The sequence below is a fragment of the Sparus aurata genome, chromosome 5 (genome assembly GCF_900880675.1).
Source record: "Sparus aurata chromosome 5, fSpaAur1.1, whole genome shotgun sequence".
Taxonomy (NCBI): Eukaryota; Metazoa; Chordata; class Actinopteri; order Spariformes; family Sparidae; genus Sparus; species Sparus aurata.
The window spans coordinates 35958258-35978434 of record NC_044191.1 but is presented as its reverse complement, the minus strand read 5'-3'; the positions used below and the strand labels follow the sequence as shown (position 1 = coordinate 35978434).

Sequence of the window (20177 nt, the reverse complement as noted above, 5' to 3'; positions counted from 1 at the left end):
ACGAGTGACTGACTGAACGAGAACGATAGGAGAGAAATCAGTGAACGGAAGAGAACAAGAGCTCCTCGTTCTCAAACGATCATGATAACGGTCAACATAACACTGCAGTTCATGGCAAATACATGGCTGCAACTTCATGATTATCTTTTTAGATAACACGACAGTTAGCAGGTAACAGCTAAAGCCGGCTAGCCAAGAATGAGTGAGTGAGTGAGAATTACAGAAGAGAAATCAGTAACCGAACGAGAACGAGAGCTACGAACGAAATTAAATGTTTGTTTGTTTTTTTCATGGAAACGGTTGCTATGCATTCCTGTTACTCGTTGGCTAAAATTCGACAACAGTGTCCTAGACCCAGCATACGATTGGCTGGCTCTCAGTCCTCCTCACCACTCTGATAACTAAACAGCGAACAACGCAGCGACTGGTCTGTGAGAAGGAACGAACGAGAGAGAAGTGAAACGGGGAATGAGGTCAGTTCGTTAGCGTTAAAGAGTCGTTTGTTCGAACTAATTCGTTCGCGAACGAGCCATCACTACTACCAACGGCCATTTAACGGTCACTGACAGCAGACTGACTACACATTTCAACAGCTGAAATAAATCACACAGAAGAAGATATTATCTCCTCCACACCTTCTGTGCTACCAAGATCCAACAAAAATATTAAAATAATGACAAAATAATGAAGTAACTGGAGTGTTTGCTGGTTAACTGCTGATGTCTGGGTTAGCTAGCTTAAATATAACGAGTCATTGAACATCAAGCTAGGAACCTAAATGAATCCTCACATCTGCAGCAGGCTCTACAACTAAATACACACGACTAATACAGTCACAGAATCATTAATAACAGTCATTAGAAGCCCTGTGAACACAACAGAATAAAGAAAAAACGTTTCTACGTACCAAATGAAGATATTGACGGACTTTGACGGAGTTTGTTACAGACCGACATGTTCCGTCTGACTGCTCATGAACTTTGGGGTTCACCACTCAAGTCTGCAGGGGCTCCACAAGATGGCGCCCGTCCCAAAGAAACGGACCCTGATCAGAACAAACAGAGAGAAGATCAATGTTACTGCAAACACTTTGTCACCAACAGGATGAAGTAGCTGTAATGTGTTGTAACCAGGTTAGCCTTGTTCATATAATAATGATGTTAAACAAAGTGATAAAGTAGAATTCAGACCGTTCATGTGTCTGTTTACTGAGAGGAAGTGATGACAGTGAAGCAAACACTTTCACTTTCTGTCGGTTTGGGCGGTGGACAGGCGACGGGACATCATGACGAACTACAACTAAACTAAAGGTAAATACCAACAAATATATACAGTATAAAATATATCAGTGCTGTAGATCAATAGACCGGATGATTAATCAGAGTCAGCAGCTGATGAGAGACGATAATCACTCTGATCAGAGTTACTTCACTAACTGTGCAGGTCGCTTCTAACGGCAGAGACGCTCAAAGTGAATCCAACTGGCTCAGCAGGAAATATGATCAATATGTTTGAATTGTTCTCAAGTCCTGACACTTCAGGCTGTGAATCTGAATTATTGAAGTTTTGTTTGTGCATGTACAGCATGTTTATCTCACATTAATATCAATCATGGCGTCGCCATTTTGGAAATCATGTTTACCTGAAGGCATCAGGAAGTTACACAACCACCATTAAACTGATGGTTTGTCTTTACAGGCTCAGTTTGTTTGGTGTGTATTGTAGGTATCATCTAACTATACATCAAGGTGTACATATACATACACATAAACAGGGTGTAGTGCTATTTGTCAGTACCAGACTGCACCTAGCTTGATATTCAATGACTGCACCTGAAGTTTGTGTCAGCTGGCTGTGAGCTGCAGCTTCTGTCCTGCAGTCCTGCAGTCAGACTTGTATGAACACTGAGGTCGTGCAGGTCTGCTAGAAGGAGCAGCATTAAGGAGGAATTAGAGAATGTTGTTATTAAACATCAGGATCAGAATCAGTGTTCCTGTATCTGCTCACTGACCCAGAACAGACCGCCTCTCTGTCATGCAGGACTTTATATGATCCTTCCTGTGGAAACTCATTTCCACCAGCTAAAGACAAAACATGATGATATCTGTTCTCATGATAAGACATGGTTATGAGTTAAAACGTCAAAATGATGAGTTTTGACCTTAACTTTTTTTTTAATCTAAAAAAATCTCATTCTGTATGGAGCCAGAACAGTGACTTTAAAATTTGGCATCCAAAAAAAAAATTGTCATTGAAAACAAAACCAGTACTGAAAAAAGAAACATTGTCATTGAAACATTTGTATTGGCACTGAAAAAAGAAAGTAATTCAAATAATTCAAATCCGAAAATCTTATCATTTTATTTTATTGGGATTTTTTTTGTATTTTTCAATGACAATCTTCAGATTTTTTCTTCATGTCACTTTTTTTTCAGTGACAGATTTTTTTACAATGTCGGTTTTTTTTCAGTGTCACTGATTTTCAGTTTCAACTTTCTGTCACTGTTTTGGCGTCGAGAGGGAGGGGCCTGAGGGGAGGGGCAAGTAGAGTGTGGTTTGCATATTATTTGAGAAGGTAATGGCAGCAGCCTGCGGGGAGGTGGGGCTGGACGGTCCAGCCATAATACACCATGTTAGGGCCCGTGTGCCGGCCGTCTCTGGGCAACACAGAGTCCAACTACCTCGCGGACTTTTCTTCAAGCTCTCTCCTGATGTGTCCAAGTCTCTGTGTATCTGGTTCTGTCCCGGAGCTCCCGAGCTCCGGTCTCTATATGCATATGGAGTGTGGTAGTAGTACCGGGGCGCCGAGCACGGTGCATTAACCACAGTTAGCACAACAGTAGGACAGCCTGTTGCTCCGAGCTGGGGCTGCCTCACCGACTGCAGCGCTCCGTCTGCTCCCCGAGCTCTGTGCCACCGCACCGCTACCGGAGACCTGAGCTCCCCTATAAACTCAGTTCATGTGAATAATATCACTATTCCTACAATGACTCCTTTGAGTCGAAGCGAATAAACTCAACAAGTCAGTGTGCAGGGAAAGTCAGCTGTGATTGTGCTACTGTGGTTCATAGTAAAGTACAACAGACGGCTGTAATCAAGTAACAGACACATATTTTCATAACTGACTGACTTTTCTCCAAGCACTCTCCTTTATTGTCCGGTCTCTGTATGCATGTGCAGCGGTGCGGTGGCACAGAGCTCGGGGAGCAGACGGAGCGCTGCTGTCGGCGAGGCAGCCCCGGCTCGGAGAAACAGGCTGTTGTACTGTTGTGCTAACTGTGGCTAATGCTCCGTGCTCGGCACCCCGGTACTACCACCACAGTCCATACGCATATAGAGACCAGAGCTCGAGAGCTCCGGGACAGAACCAGATACACAGAGACTTGGACACATCAGGAGAGAGCTTGAAGAAAAGTCTGCGAGGGTAGTTGGACTCTGTTTTGCCCAGAGACGGCCGGCTACAACGGTACTGTTGCTGGACCGTCCAGCCCCGCCTTCCCGCAGGCTGCTGCCATTACCTTCTCAAATGATATGCAAACCACGCTCTACTTGCCCCTCCCCTCAGGCCCCTCCCTCTCGACGCCAAAACAGTGACAGAAGGTTGAAACTGAAAAGGCTACGTTCACACTGCAGGTCTTAATGCACAATTCCGATTTATTGCTCAAATCCGATTTTTTGTTTGGCTGTTCACATTACCTCTTTAAATGCGGCCTGTCTACGGATTGCTGTGTGAACAGCTCACGCTCCTGAAGTGACCCGCATGCGCAGTTGATCATTGATGACATAACGCCACAGCGGTGTTTACGGAAGCGAACATGGCAACGGCAACCGGTAACGTGAGACTGTATGGCTTAATGCTAAAAACAGTGTGTGGCGGCAGCCGGCAAATTTGTGAGCTGGTGATATCACAAAGGAGGAAGAGGAGAAAGAAAATTCATAGGTCTAAAACCTCACTGTCCCTCCACTGGCCGCCTGCTTCACTGCTGTCCTCCATGTTTGTTTTGATTATGTTCGTGGCTCCCGCTCGCTCCCGCCTGTGGCACACTTTTTTTCAATCAACTTTATTTGTCACTCATTTACAAAACAGTGCAGCGCGGGTCAGAATGACGTCAAAGTCGCATTAAATGCGACCTGGCTGTTCAGATTGCGGTCGCATTCAAAAAAATCCGATACGTATCCGATTCAGTACCACATTTAAATGTGGCCTGAATCTGATTAGAAAATGTCAGATTCAATGCGACTTGTGCTGTTCACACTGTCAAAAGCAAATCAGATATGGGTCACATATGAGCGAAAAAATCGGATTCAGGTCACTTGTAACTGCAGTGTGAATGTAGTCAATGTGACACTGAAACAAAACTGACATTGTAAAAAAATCTGTCACTGAAAAAAAAGTGACATGAAGAAAAAATCTGAAGATTGTCATTGAAAAATACAAAAAAATCCCAATAAAATAAAATGATAAGATTTTCAGATTTGAATTATTTGAATTACTTTCTTTTTTCAATGCCAATACAACTGTTTTCAATACAAATGTTTCAATGACAATGTTTCTTTTTTCAGTACTGGTTTTGTTTTCATGACAATTTTTTTTTTGGATGCCAAATTCTAAAGTCACCGTTCTGGCTCCATAATTCTGGCTTTATCTCTCATAATTATAACTGACCATGGGAATATAATATACACTGGAATGTAGTTTTTATGGTATGGTAATGTTTTCTCACTGTGTTATATTGTTGCCACTGACAGTGTCAGAGCAGAAACTCTGGACATGTCACTTTTCAGTACAGCTCAGTAGTTTGTTGACTCAGGTTTTAAATGCAGTTGCTGTTTCTGTAACTCTTGTGTTGAGTGTGTCGCTGGGTGACGTGCAGCCCTGATACTGTACAGCTGAGCTCCTTACATACAGTTACATCACAGAATGTAACAAGTGGTGCATGAAGAGCTGTTGAGCTTTGCTGATGAGAAGACGCCACCTTTGTTCAAAACATGCCAAACAAACAAGACTTTAATATTTTAACATTCTACCAGATGTTTTAAACTGTGAACATTTTATTTCCTCACTTCCTCACACCTGTGTATAATACATGTGGATGTAGGAGTTCTTATCTAGGACGGAAACTGAAGTAGCTCAACTATATTAAAAATCATTTAATTAGAAAGCTTTAAAATCTACAGACTGTAGACTCAGGAACAAATAACATAGGTTACATGATTCTATAGATGTAAAAGTTAAATTATAATAATAATTTTCAGTATAAGGTAATTTTCAGCACAGGCCTTCACATTGTCAGCTGTATCCAGCTGATGGGTTGTTGGGTTGAATCCCCAGTGGAGTTGTGAAGGTGAGCTCTGTAAACAGGCTGGTGTGTGAGATGGTTTATGTTCTGATCATTCCTCCTGCAGGTTGTTACTGCAGCAGCTGCTCTCCAGCTGAACCAGTCTCTGACGTTTCCAGCAGAGTGACGTCATGGCGGCTGCAGCATCAGGTGAGTCCAGTCAGACTTTATTACTCTTTGACTGAATATTACATTTGGTGGATTCACATCATAAGACAGTGTGATGTCTGAATCATCTGCTACAGGACTTTTAGCAGGACACCTAGGCCTGGTAGGGTCAAGTCTCAGGTCTGTTTACCAAATAGAGATGCTAACAAGTCAAGTCTCAGGTCTTTGGTCACAAATCAACACTATTTAATGCGTCATGATTTGCATAAACCCGGCCCTGCTGCGGAAGTGGTATAAATACATTCAGTGCATTAGCTTCGGTGATTTTTCCGCCCACTCTTGAGTCTTGGATAGCATCTCTTAGAATAGTCTGCAGCTAGCTAACCAGTCAACCAGTCAGCTAAACAGAATGTCTCCTCCACATCGCTCGTGCATCTTTCCTGGATGCCACAGTGTGCAGGGTGACGGCGCTGTTAGCTTATTTACGTTTCCTAAGGATGACAATGTAAGGAAACGGTGGATCAATTTTGTCTAGAGTAGGAGAGTTAAAAATCACTACCATCACCGTCTCTGCAGTGTCCACTTTTCCCCCTGATAGTTACAGCAACTGTCACCAGGTAAAGTCTGGATATCTGAAGAGTCGCTGGTAAGTGGGGCCGACCCGACCCTCTCAGTCCCCGGCTTGTATCCTCCCGTCCCATCGACAGCGCAAGCTCTCATCTGCGCCGCGGCATTAGCTATGTGCCCGCCTGCGACCGTTCCGCCGACAACAGGTCTCTCATCCGGCATTACGTGCCCGCCACAGAGTGTGAGAGAGTTAAGAGATATAAAGTTCCCATATTTTTAGCGCCCCTTAGTGTCCAAAATTCGCCAAATTTGGCTCATCCCTTCCCAGTGTCATGGCAACCAAGGATCTTAAATTTGGTGTTAATAGCTTGTAGTTTGACCGAGATATCAAACAGTTTACATTTTTATAACTAGCTATAGAAATTTGTTCGTTAATAAGTTGTGCATTTTTTGACCGAGCAAAATTCTTTTGATAACTTTAGATCAGGTCCAGCTGAAGAGTGTACGTGCCAAGTTTCACGCAGATCGGACAAGTAGGTTTTCCAGTTTTTGCGATTTTGCGAAAAAACTTTCTAGCCGAAAGTGGGCGTGGCCAATCGCAAAGTGATTCAGCTCCAAACAATTCTGTCCTCTAGGGGGGGCATGACAAAAAATTAGGGCTGTCAAACGATTATTTTTTTTAATCGCGATTAATCGCATTTTGTCCATAGTTAACTCGCGATTAATCGCAAATTAATCGCAATTTTTTTGGCACATTTTTTTCTGTTCTAAATGTACCTTGATGTATTTTTTAATGTTCTTAATACTTTTAACAACATAAGAAAGGGCAAATATGCTTGCATTATGAACATTTTTGGCGGGGGGGGGGAGCTCTCTGCATCTGCCGTGTGTTTGGCTTGCAAGTGATATTTGAGACTCAATGTACTTCGATGGTAAGTCATTTCATGTCGATAGTACATGCAGATAACTTTTGTCCTATCGACCGAACCATCTGGCTGTTTCGAAAGTAGTTTGCCGTTCATACCGTAAATGACCAAATAATATACGGGTTTCAATTATCCACAGGGTCCCTTTAAACGCCGGTGCAGATGTATATTTTGGTAAATAACCGCCGGTTCCAAATAAATGTCGGGTCTAATTTTTTATTTTTTTAAAAATTAAGGAAGAAGACCTGTCCACTGACACTGCACGTTTTTCTTCTTCGCCTTTTTCACGCAGTGTGCTGCTTTCTGTCAGTCAGTATCACACTGATGATCGCCATGGCTCCGGTGCAGCAAAACAATAAAAAGTACCACTTGAAATTCAAACTTTCTGTTAAAATATGCAGAGGAAAACTCTGGAGAAGCAGCCGCTAGATGTTTCTCTGTCGACCAGAAGAGAGTGAGAGAAACGGAGCTTGAGCGTCTGTCCGAGGAGGACATCAACAGGGCCAGGCTGCCTGCTGGAGGGAGGAAGAAGGCTAGCGAGGAGCCTGAGATAAACATGCGGGGATGAGTTATCAGCAAACGGGCACGCCACGAGAGAGTGTCCCGCAGAATGATCAGGGTGATGGAGAAACAAATGTCCGCCACCGTGAGTGACAGCAGAGATGAGGAGTTTGCAGCGAGTGCTGGTTGGCTGAATCGTTTCCTCCGCCGCAACAACTTCACTTACAGGAGGATGCCAGAGAATTCACAGAGAAGCTGGAGAAGTTTGTAATGTTTTCATCCAAGATTATTGTGAGAAAGGAATTAAACGCCTGTCCCAAATTGCCTTTTGGTCTGTTAAGTGATTGAAACAACTAAACCCCCCGGCTATTATTTGGTATTTTACGGTAAGTCCTTTCTCCATTTCCTCACTTTTCAGTCCACCGTGTTTTTCCCGAACCGCCAACCCTGCTGCATCTTCTTCTGATTCCCTTTCTGCCACCCTCTGGATCAAGACTACAGGTGCCACTGACGGCCGTAAATCTTTCAATGCGCGTTTTGTTTTTTGTTTTTTTATACCGAGCGTTAATCGCGCGTTAAAAAAATTAACGGCGTTAAGAGGATGATGCGTTAACGCGTTATTAACGCGTTAACTTTGACAGCCCTAATAGAAATAATTGAGAACCACTGGATTAGAGTAACACGTTACCGGCATCACTGATTGTGTAGTTTAAGTGCAACATGGAGCTTGACAACGTCAGTTATAACAGCCCATGTATTAAAAAATTGTCAGGTTTAAATCAGGCTCGGGCTCATAATTACAGTTAATGTGGGCCGGGCCGGGCTCGGACACAACGTGCACAGGCTCGCCTCGGGTCGGTCGGGCGTAATTTGTTTTGGGCCAGATCTAAGCTCTAAGTGTAAGTGTGTGCTTATGTATGTCATGAATATTTTACATTTGGGTAATTAAATGCATTTTGCTGAAGGTGCAAATCCTGAAAGTGATTTTACATCGTGCATCCTGTCATGCCCATGTAATGTTAGAAAATGTTATTGCATTTAATCATGACATGATTTGGCCTCATTCCCTGAGCGGAGTCCATCTGACAGCACAATGATAATCCACAGGTGATATTTTATGTGCACCAATATAGCTATGACAAGGAATTATATGTAGACTGGGGTTTACGTTTGTGTGTAATGTAAAACATGGACGGTGAGGAACGAGGCTGAGCACTATCAGTGTCTGACTCAGAGTCAGTTTCTGGCTCTGATGGCTCAAACAGGTCGGGCTGGGTCTGTCTGATGATGCTGCCAGCTTCCATTGTTACTGTAGGTTACGTCCTTGTACAGCACACGGAGGAGGATCCCCTCCCGTGTGGGCGTGGCTCCAGCGCCTCTAACTGACACGCCCCCAGCGTTTCACAGCAGAGAGAAGTGCTTGTTTTTCTATGATTTTGAGACCTAATTTTATATACTTGGCAATTTTTTTAATCTTTCAAATTTGGCTCAGTGGTCAATGACACATGTTTCTGTGGTGTGACAAACTCATAACACAAATGTATTTCTGCTTTACACGGACTTTAAGAAAACACATGCAAAAAGACAAAACACGAGCAAATTAAGAAAACATCTTTGTCAAACATGAATTTGACAACATATGCACAGCAACACACTGCAAGGGCCACAACACAACACATTAGAAAAAAGCAAAGCAAATAGACCACAACACAAAGTAAGTGTTTCCAGAGGACACTTAAAAGTGATGCACAAGTCTGGACATGCTTGTTGTTGACGCGGATTTAAAAGAATGTAATATGAATAATGCGATCACAATGTTAGAATAAATCAAAAATACTAACTTGTTATCTCATTTTCCAACACCACTGGGCGGGAGTAGAACCTTGATAGCGGTGTGACTCAAAATCTGCATCAACAACAAGCATGTCCGGACATGTGCATCACTTATAAGTGTCCTCTGGAAACACTTACTTTGTGTTGTGGTCTATTTGCTTTGCTTTTTTCTAATGTGTTGTGTTGTGGTCTTTGCAGCGCGTTTTCTAAATGCTGTGCATGTGTTGTCAAATTGATGAAGATGTTTTCTTAATTTGCTTTGTTTTGTCTTTTTGCATGTGTTTTCTGAAGTTGCAGTGCCTTTTCTCCACATTCCAGTCTCCCTCTCTGTCTGTTTACGCCTTCTAACGGCTTTTACGTCTTTGTCTCGTCTCGCTGCGTCTGCCGTGCGTGATGTGCTCTGATTGGTCCACATCAGTCTGCTGATGCTGGGAAATAACAAGAATCCAGAATTCACCTCAGATGCATCAAACTAAAGTAACGAGGCTGTTCTGAAGCTGTGAGGAGGAGATACTGAAACATCTATTGAAGTGAAGTAACTAAGTATTTGTACTTGGTTCTTTACCACCTCTGGATGCACAACAGATTCCTCATCTGAGTTTGACTGAGGCTGAAGCATGTATGGTTGAATCTCTGCTTACTCTCACACTCTTCAAGTTGATGTGCTGCTATTTCACTGGACAACTGAGCACAGTGGGCAGTTTGAGAGTCTTGTGGTTACCAGAATCAGAATTTATCAAAGAGGGAGAAGAGCAGATGCAATTAATTGTAATACACTTTCAGTGCTACATATTACAAATAATCCCAAAAAATGTGCATCAAGGTAGAACCCAATAGAGAAGCTTAACCAAATTCAAGTCACTGCTACGCTTCATGCAAATGCCACAAATAAAAACTGTACCTCTTCAATAATTCCATGTCTTTATATTTCCCAGGTGCTGATGAAGAAAAGAGCCCAGAGTGTCTCAGGATTGTGCTGATAGGGAAGACTGGCAGTGGGAAGAGCTCTTCAGGAAACACCATTCTAGGAAGAAAGGAGTTTAAGGTTGAATCGAGTCAAACATCAGTCACCAAACGTTGTCAGAAAGCACAGACTGTCGTAAACGGTCGTCCAGTCGTTGTGGTCGACACTCCTGGTCTGTTTGACACAACTCTGTCTCATGAAGAAGTTAATGAGGAGTTGGTGAAATGCATCAGTCTTCTGGCTCCAGGACCACATGTCTTCCTGCTGGTGATACAAATTGGCAGATTTACACCAGAAGAGAAGGAGACATTAAAACTCATCCAGGAAGGCTTCGGGAAGAATGCTGAGAGGTTCACCATCATTCTGTTAACTGGAGGAGATAAACTGGAACATGATAAGCTGTCCATTGATGAATACATCAGAAATAAATGTGATGATTCCTTTAAGAAACTGATCGCTGACTGTGGAGGAAGATACCACGTGTTTGATAACTATGATGAACAAAACCACATGCAGGTCAGTGAGCTGATCACCAAGATCGACACCATGGTGAAGACAAATGGAGGCAGCTGCTACACTAATGAGATGCTGCAAGAGGCCGAGGCAGCGATACAGAAAGAGATGGAGAGAATCCTGAAGGAGAAGGAAGAAGAGGTGAGGAGAGAGAGGGAGGAGCTAAAAAGAAAACATGAAGAAGAAATAGAAGAGATGAAAAGAAGAATTGAAGAACAGAGAGCAGAAATAGAAAAGGAGAGAAAACTGAGAGAAAAACAACTTAAAGAAAAGGAAGAAAACATCAACAGAGAACGTGAGGAGAGAAAGAAAGAACAGGAAATGAGAGAACAAAAAGAAAGGAAGAGAAAACAAGAGGAAGAAATTCAGAAACAAGAGTGGAAACAAAAAATTGAAGCTTTGGAACAAAAAATCAGATCAGAGTCAGAATCAAAGGAAAATATTGACAGAAAGTTGGAGGAGAGCAGAGAAGAGATGAGGAGAGAACGAGAGAACTGGGAGATAAAACAAAAGGAATGGTGGGAAAAACGACTTCAAGAAGATGAACAGAGACGACAGGAGGAACAAAGAAGACTCAGAAAACTGAGAGAAGAATATAAACAAGAAAGAGAAAATGATGAAAAGAAAAGAAAAGAAGAGGAACAAATGAGAAGAGAACAAGAGGAGAAAGAGAGAAAAGACATGGAGGAGAAGTATAAGCAGAAAATGGAGAATCTGAAGAAGACGTATGAAGAAGAAGCCAGAGAGAAAGCTGAAGAGTTCAAAGAGTTCAAAGAGAAATACAACAAGAAGTTTGAAGACCAGAAGAAAGAACATGAGGAACAAATGAAAGAAAAAGATGAACAATACGACTTCTTAAAGGCTCTTAAAAACCACAATGAAGAAGAAACAAAGGAAAAACATTTCAGTCAACTTTCTGACTTGGTTAAATGTGCGACCAAAAAGAGAGCAAATCTGAAACGAATTAATGACTTACTGAAAAATCAAGAAGAAGAAATAAATGGGAAGGAGCATGAAGAGGAAAAGAAAGAACTGCAGGAACAACATGAAAAACAAATGAATGACTTGATACATAAACTTCTGAGTGAGGAGGACTCGTGGTGGAGCTGGTTTTGGTCATTTTTTCCTTCCTGGTGGTGAAACTGTGAATAAAGAAATCTTTCACTGTGTCAAACAAAACCTCAGGAGGAGCAGTGGGCTGTACTGTTATGTAGAACATGGACACAGAAAATACTTCATCAGCTGTCAGGTGTCTAAATATTTAAGTGTACAACAATAAACTGGAGGTAACCATAGCAACAGTAATTATGTTCCAGAAACATGTATTTACATTTACATACATGTATGAAGTGTCTCACAGGGCTGAAGTTACAGCTCACACAAGACAGAAGACAAGTGAGAGAAGGAAACTGTGTCAGTATGAATCTCTGACATCAGTCATTAAGTAGTTCTGGTTCAAAATGATCTAGAGAGGAACAGTTAACTAAAGTTAAACTACTATTTGTTTGTGTGTTTCATGAGCCACCCAGTGGACGGCTGATGTCACTGCACTGCTGTGTGAAGAAATTCTGTTCTATTCTGTGATTGTGAAAACGAGTCGGCACAAAGTCAACACATCTTTCACTTTGTAGAAAGTCTTTGTGATGTTTTATTTGTTTTCTTCTATACGGTTGAGTTGTGAATAATTTCTTGTTTTGCTGATGGTTTTCTTTTCTTTTATTGTTTGTGTGATTTATTTACAAATTAAAAACAGACAACAGCTGCTGAGATGACTTTGTAACTGATTACATCAACTTAAAACAATCCAGATGAATCTTAAATAGTCTGTCTGTGATCTTTGGTTTCTTTGTCATGATAAAAGATGAACAAAGTGTTTCCTGTAGTTCAGTGTGACTGCTTTGTTTCTACCTGCAGGAGACACTGAGGGAGGAAGTGGGTTCAGTCTGACACACGTCTTTATTCACCTCTCTATTTATGTACTTTCTTCATTTTTATATAAAACTGTTACTGACATACTCTCAAAGTATTCAAAGTATCAGAGTAGTACTACAGTTTACTACACATGTACAAATATAAACATCTTTAGCAGCTGCAACTGCTGATGGAGTGTAACTGAGTACATTTACTCAAGTACTGTTCTTCAGTGCAATTCTGCTTGTACTGTTGCTTGTATTTTTCATACTTCCTCTCCACTTTTCAGAAAAGTAATATTTCAACACCATATCTGTACTTTTACTAATGGATGCACAAAGTTCATCAAGCCTTATAAAAAAAGTTAGTGTTAAAATATGCATCTGGAAAAGTGAAGAGATTATCATAGTCACTGTTTTGTCTGATTAATGATAAAGTCCCCCAGTTCAACCCTCATCCAACTGATAAAAAAATAAGAATTAAAAACTAAAAAATGTCCTCAGACCACTTTTAAGTACAACAAAAATGTCCATGTCAGAAACTGTCATAAAAACACAATATATTAAGATTATTTTCAACTCGCACTGAGTTACATTTTTCAACTAACATCAGTCCTGATAATAATGACTAAATATTTTAAAATCAAGTGTTTAAATAATGCACACTCCTGTTTTTGTCCCATGTAAATCCTGATGCTGCCTTCAAATCCCAAATCTCCTTCCAGCACCTGAGAATTTAAGCATAATGTATCTTCAGTGGTAGATGACATACTCAGGTAAAAAAATACACAAGTAATTCATTCATTCAAGTAAGGGAAACAGTTTTACCCTCTTTCCACCAGTGTGAACCAGTTTTCCTGGATGGAAGCAAAATGAGTGGCTGGTTTGAGAATGACTCGAGCTACCTTGATGGTAAAGGATTATTGATGTCTGCACACATCAGCCGGCGCAGCAGCAGCTCAGACACCTCTTGTTGTACTGTATATAATGTATAGCTGCTGTTTTTCAGATCTGAGTTTGTAAAGAAATACAGTGAAAAGGGGACAAATACAGTACATCTTCTTTCTATAGTAACAAATACTTCAGATAGCGCAGGGGGACAAAGAATGGGAAAAACAAATTAAAATATAATTCCTCTGCTATTTAAAATAAGTAATGAACACGTGTCAGGTTGTACTTCCCATGATCAGATCAAAACTCCCAAAACTATTAACGCCCCTTTAAAATCCAAGCACACACTGAAACCTCATGTGATAAATACTGATGGAAGACCATGTCTAGTGTCATATTACTAAGAGTTGCTCCTAGTGACAATATTCTAAGACGTTCTTCAAATTATGACAATTGTAAAGAAGTTAAACACTAAGATGGAAATGTGTTCAGAGTACTTTTAAGAGTTTCTTAAGAGAAGGAGAAATATTCTCCAAATGCTGAATGACAGTGACTTCATTAAACTAATTAAGATTCTGCAGGGAGGTTTGTGGTCGATCTCATTAAAGATGTGCTCACATCTGACACACTGCAGCAACACTTACAGCAGAAACTAAAGAGATCACAACACTGAGATGTGAGGAAACTTCAGTCAAACATGTAGCAACAATTCATCTCATGATTCTTCAAAGACAGCGACAAACTGAGACACTGAAACTAGAGCTTCATCCAAAATCCACCTCTTCTTTAATAACTGTCCTCACTGTTGTGCTCCATTTTTAAAATGTATTCAACACGGATGTTCATTATTACATCATGTCTGATTAGACAAACTTCATTTGAATGTTCATCAACCAATCACAGCTTTTAAAATAATGTCACACCCAGAAACAGTCAACCTCACCAAGATAAAGCTGGTTCTTCCTGTTCAGAGTTGCTCTAATATGGAAGCCAATTTGTACCATAATTCAAATTAAAATGCATTAACAGAAATGCTTTTTCACTTTTAGAATATAGCTACATTTTTTGGACTTATTTTCTTCAAGACTGCTCATTTTGTAACTTCATTAAAAAGAAAAGGATTTCCTCCTAATTTTCTTTTAGTCGTGTGACAAAATGAGCAGTCTTAAAGAAGAAAGTGAAAATGCAGTTTGGATGATTTATTACTCATTTTACTTGAGTCAAATAATGCAGCTATGACCTTTAAATGAAAAAGCATATTTCTGCTAATGCATTGTAATTTACAAATTTGACATTTCAAATAGAATTTTAGTAACTGTTTGCTGGGGCATCATTTGAAAATTAAATCTTAAATGTAATTTTGTTTTTAATCAAGTTACAAAATGAGCAGTCTCGAAGAAAGTGAAAATGCAGTTTGGATGATTTATTACTCATTTTATTTATGATTTAAATAATGCAGCTATATGTAGAAAATGAAAAAGCATTTCTGTTGATGCATTTCTATTTGAATTATGGTACAAATTCGCTTCCATACTCTTAAAGTAAACTAGAGGTTTTGAGGCCTCAGGAGCTCTGAGAGGACTCTCAGGATGTTTGTGAACACAGACTGAATAAGTGTCAATTAACTGGAACAAACACTGGATCACTGCAGCGAACACATTTCAACTGGGCAGCAAATGATGACAGAAGCTGTTAATATCAAAGGTTTGTCTTTTATTGATGATGTGATTGACAGACTGGACGAGGGGGGAAGCTGAATGTTGATGTGATTTGTTACAGAGGTAGAAAAACACGGGTAGAAGAAGAGGCAGTGATAATACTGTTTGTTTTCTTGGACTTCAGTTTATCACCAGAAGAACTGAGAGCTGTAACAGTTAGAGGACACGTTGGGATGTTTGATGGAGTTCAGCCGAGCCGATGCGTTAAAATGTAAACAGGCGCTTGATTCATCTTGTATGTGGCATCTCACATCTGTTAGTTTGTTCACACAAGATAAAAACGGGCACATTAATGGTTGAGCGGAGCAGGACGACGAGGACGAGCAGCTTTCTAGAAGCACTTGCGGTGGACGATGGCGGGGCCGGACTCGTCGTACTCCTGCTTGCTGATCCACATCTGCTGGAAGGTGGACAGGGAGGCCAGGATGGAGCCGCCGATCCAGACCGAGTACTTCCTCTCTGGGGGAGCGATGATCTGCGAGGGAGAGGAAAGAGTGACGATTACTACAAAGAACAGCTTTGATTTAAAACAAAAGTCAAAGTTAAGTTTGTATTGAGCAACACTGAAGGAACAAACAAGCAAACTCACTTTGGAAACCAAGTGAAACTAAAGTTAAACAGTTTAGTTTCCCTTTGCTGGAAAAACAAACTTGTCCTTCCTGATCATCATCAAAAACTAAATGTGTACCTTGATTTTCATGGTGGGTGGGGCGAGGGCTGTGATCTCCTTCTGCATACGGTCGGCGATGCCGGGGTACATGGTGGTGCCTCCGGACAGCACGGTGTTGGCGTACAGGTCCTTACGGATGTCCACGTCGCACTTCATGATGCTGTTGTAAGTCGTCTCGTGGATGCCAGCAGACTCCATTCCTGAACACACGGACGGAACAAGATATTAGTGAAGCAAACCGTGGCGACATCCTGATCGCAGCAGAGAACGTCTCACTGGGAAGAGCTCAAACTCAAGACTTCATGTTGCTGAATTTACACAGACTTAAAAGTTAGACCACCCTGCTGGACGACCAGGAACTCAGGGAAGCGATTACAGCCGTTTTCAGAAAAGGTAGACATGTTTGTTGTGAACCATTTTCGTGTCGGTGCTCGTCACCCACCGATGAATGAGGGCTGGAAGAGCGTCTCAGGGCAGCGGAACCTCTCGTTGCCGATGGTGATGACCTGACCGTCGGGAAGCTCGTAGCTCTTCTCCAGGGTGGAAGACTGTGCAGCTGTCTGCATCTCCTGCTCGAAGTCCAGAGCCACGTAGGAGAGCTTCTCCTTAATGTCACGCACGATCTCACGCTCGGCTGGTCAAGGAAGAAATATTTGTGTTACAAACAAATATATTCAGAAGGAAGAAAAGCCTGTAGTTGTTTTTAGAAGCTGAGGGTTTGGACGTACCGGTGGTGGTGAAGCTGTAGCCTCTCTCTGTGAGGATCTTCATCAGATAGTCTGTCAGATCTCTGCCAGCCAGATCCAGACGCAGGATGGCGTGAGGTAGAGCGTAACCCTCGTAGATGGGCACAGTGTGGCTGACACCGTCTCCAGAGTCCAACACGATACCTGCAACACAAACATGGCTCAACAGTCAGCTGCAGTTCCTGTTACAGCCACTAGATGCTGCTCCTACACAAACTCAGCCCAAACTTCTCTGGAGACACGATGATTCATGAGCAGGAAGTGATGTGTGTGTTTGAGTCCTCACCTGTGGTACGACCGGAGGCGTACAGGGACAGGACGGCCTGGATGGCCACATACATGGCCGGACAGTTGAAGGTCTCGAACATGATCTAAGAGAAAGACGACAAGTGTCACTGTGGACGCCAAGACAACCGAAGACTAAAACAGCTGCTGTAAAACAAGTTCTGACCAAATATCAAGTGAAAATGAGATGCAGCTGTTAATATCTGAGTCCTGAGAGGCTTCAAGCTCCATCAGAAGACTGAAGAGTTAAAAAGGTGATTTAGAAGCATCGGTATATTTGTAGAATTCATCTCAACATTCAGACGGAAATCAAATCAAATGCTCCGGAGGAAAAAACAATCTGGTGTCTGAGCACAACAGTTCTGTCCAATCGTAGCATTTGTGGCTCTTCTGCTCGTCTACCTGCGTGCACTGAACGCCCGGGACCAGAACCTTCTACGAGGCTCGACTGTATTTTAGACTCAAGGAGCTTGAACTCATTGTGCATGACTTTACAAGGCCAGGTAGATTTATTGCTTAAGCTCTTTACTTCTTGTAGTAAGATCAGCATAAATCACTGAGCATTGGTTCTGAACACACCTGTGTCATCTTCTCCCTGTTGGCCTTGGGGTTCAGCGGCGCCTCCGTCAGCAGGACCGGGTGCTCCTCAGGAGCCACACGGAGCTCATTGTAGAAGGTGTGATGCCAGATCTGCAGAACAGGAGGGACACTTAGTTTCACCATCAGCTGAAACTACTTTCAAATATGTGAAAATAGAAGTTATTGCGGACGTCCTGACCTTCTCCATGTCGTCCCAGTTGGTGACGATGCCGTGCTCGATGGGGTACTTCAGGGTCAGGATTCCTCTCTTGCTCTGGGCCTCGTCTCCCACGTAGCTGTCCTTCTGTCCCATTCCCACCATCACACCCTGCACACACACACAAACAGGCCTTTAGTCACATTCCACTGTGTTTATCAGTGCGTTAGAGTCTGACAGTGATGCGGCTCTCAGTACCTGGTGTCTGGGTCGACCCACGATGGAGGGGAAGACGGCGCGGGGGGCATCGTCACCGGCGAACCCGGCCTTGCACATGCCGGAGCCGTTATCAACAACGAGGGCGGCGATGTCGTCATCCATGTCTACAGAGAAACAGTCGGATTAATGAGCAAAGTGTTGGTGATGCTTTTCATAGTCAGCCCTCATTTCTACACTGTTCCTGTTCAGATACTTAAAGTAAGAAAAAAAACAAAACAAAACACTGAAATCTGTTGTGTGTTTTTAAAAAAGCAGCACATTGAATAGATTTAAGATGAGGATCTCTAAAACAGTCAAATAAGTCTGAAGATTAAAAAATGGAAACACACGTCAGGTGACGTTACACAACCTCTCCTCCAGCTCATCCTGACATGATGAAACCTGTCGGGGCGCGGCGATGTGGTGAGACACGACGCAACGACAGAGAAAATGAAACATCGCCACACATAGGCCTTGAAACATGAACATCTATTAAATAATCAGTAGTTAGGTTTTTACTGACCAAATGTGTAAAGTTCAGGACATGACATCACCTTACTGTAATGATATGCACAAGCTAACACCATATATAGGCCCTTATGATAATGAGATGCGCCTCTGTTCAGTTTTGGGAATGTCAGGTGTGATGTAACGTCCTCGTCTCAGAACCTCGCAGAGTTAGAATCAGATTAAAAACAGGTCAAAGCAGCTGAACGCTGAGTGTTCCTGCTCTGTAGCTTCTCTTCACCTTCAGGGAACAGAACTCAAGCCAGTTTCTTCAATTTAAGTATGTTTAACCCTTTAAAGCTGCAGTGGAATGACAGTTGTGTCGGGCGTGGCAGCTCAGGTCGTCCAACCTGCTTCACTCATGAGACCTGCGAGCGGTTCATCACCTGAGGGCTCCGCAAACAGGTCCAGGCACAACGTGACCCGAGTGTTCAGCAGACACACACACACTGTCATTTAATGTTTCACATCAGCAGCACCTTTTTATTTTATTTTAAAATGTCCCTCATGTGAGAGGAGTCAAGTTAATCTGACAAATTCAATTAGTTAAATAAAAAAAAAGTTCTGGAAGTTTTATTTTGTTGAGGATCTGAAACAGGAAGTGTGTGTGTGTGGAAGGAGTGGCCCTTCCCTCAGGGCACACACACACACACACACACACACACACAGTCAAGTTAACAGAAAAAAAATCAATTCTTCATTAATTTGCTTGTCTTCCATAAAGTATTGATTGTTACTTAAAATCTAATCCAGCCTGATTCTACTGAAAACATTTTACTGGATTAAAATCTAAACTGTCTCTGATTTCTGCTGTTTCCAACTCACAGTCATCTACTTGAGCAGAACTTCTATAAAAACTGCAGATTCAGCTCGCAGGAAATCATTTTAACTGAATATCCTCAGTGCTCCATGTGCAGACTGACAGCTGATCTCAGTCACCTGCTCAGGTGACGCACCGTTTCTGTGCAGATGAAAACTTTTGGGATTTTGTCCCTGAACGTCTTCGTAGCAAGTTTAACCTCCAAATCTGAACCGAATCTTCTCTCTGTGCATCAACTCAGAAACTCTCTGCTGGTTCAACACTTTCCTCCAGGACGAGCTCAACTCTGAACAACACTTTTCTAAATGTCCGTCACAGCTGCAGAGATTCACTGCTGATGAGTCTGATCAATCAATCAACCAATCAATCAATCAGCCTGTATGAAGCTTCCAGAGGCTCAGGTGTGTTAGCGCTTACCTGTGCAGGTGAGTCTCAGGTGTGTTAGGTGAAGTCTTGCGGTGTAGCTCTGCCCAGCTGTGCTCGGTGAATGCAGCCTGAGCACTCACACCGCACCGGTTTTATTCCCGCGCGCGGAGCTGCTGGCGTTGTCCATAAAAGGTAACGTTCTCTCCGCGAGCGCTGCCATTGGTCCAGGTGAGCAGGATTCCTCAGGTTCTCTCAGCTCGCGCTTGATATTGGCTACAGCAGGCATCTGTCAAGGGAGTGGGCACGCGGGAAGAAAACCTGTCACCCCCCCGGAAAAAACTCCAGCAGCCCTGCAGCGTTTTTACTGAAACTACAGATCATCCAGAGCAGGAGGCCGTCAGACCGGAAGTGACGTAAAGAGAGTGACCTGCAGAGACAGAAGCTCCATGAGGATGAGACGTGATCAGGAAAAGATTCATTTTGTAATTTAGCTTCAAGAAACTCCTGTAAAAGAGTATT

The 20177-nt window shown here is 42.3% G+C and overlaps 2 protein-coding genes across 3 annotated transcripts; one reads left to right on the top strand and one right to left on the bottom strand.

Annotated features, from left to right (window-relative positions):
- The first annotated feature begins 292 nt into the window (after window positions 1-292).
- LOC115581345 (immune-associated nucleotide-binding protein 8-like) lies at window positions 293-12626 on the top strand. Of its 2 annotated transcripts, none has more exons than XM_030416370.1 (3): window positions 293-473; window positions 5407-5489; window positions 10210-12626. In XM_030416370.1, the coding sequence occupies exons 2-3, from the start codon at window positions 5471-5473 to the stop codon at window positions 11889-11891; spliced, it is 1701 nt and encodes a 566-aa protein (XP_030272230.1). In that variant the 5' UTR covers window positions 293-473; window positions 5407-5470; the 3' UTR covers window positions 11892-12626. The 2 variants fall into 2 exon arrangements, with proteins under 2 accessions (XP_030272230.1, XP_030272229.1); XM_030416369.1 differs by lacking the exon at window positions 293-473 and adding an exon at window positions 1006-1310.
- A 2618-nt stretch (window positions 12627-15244) lies between these two features.
- On the bottom strand, window positions 15245-19861 carry LOC115581364 (actin, non-muscle 6.2). The gene is made up of 9 exons (XM_030416395.1): window positions 19710-19861; window positions 17966-18090; window positions 17750-17878; window positions 17551-17661; window positions 16973-17057; window positions 16669-16830; window positions 16383-16574; window positions 15959-16140; window positions 15245-15745 (listed from the first exon to the last, which is right to left on the bottom strand). Exons 2-9 carry the CDS (start codon window positions 18086-18088, stop codon window positions 15602-15604), a joined length of 1128 nt encoding a protein of 375 aa, XP_030272255.1. The 5' UTR covers window positions 18089-18090; window positions 19710-19861; the 3' UTR covers window positions 15245-15601.
- Between the last annotated feature and the right edge of the window lie 316 nt (window positions 19862-20177).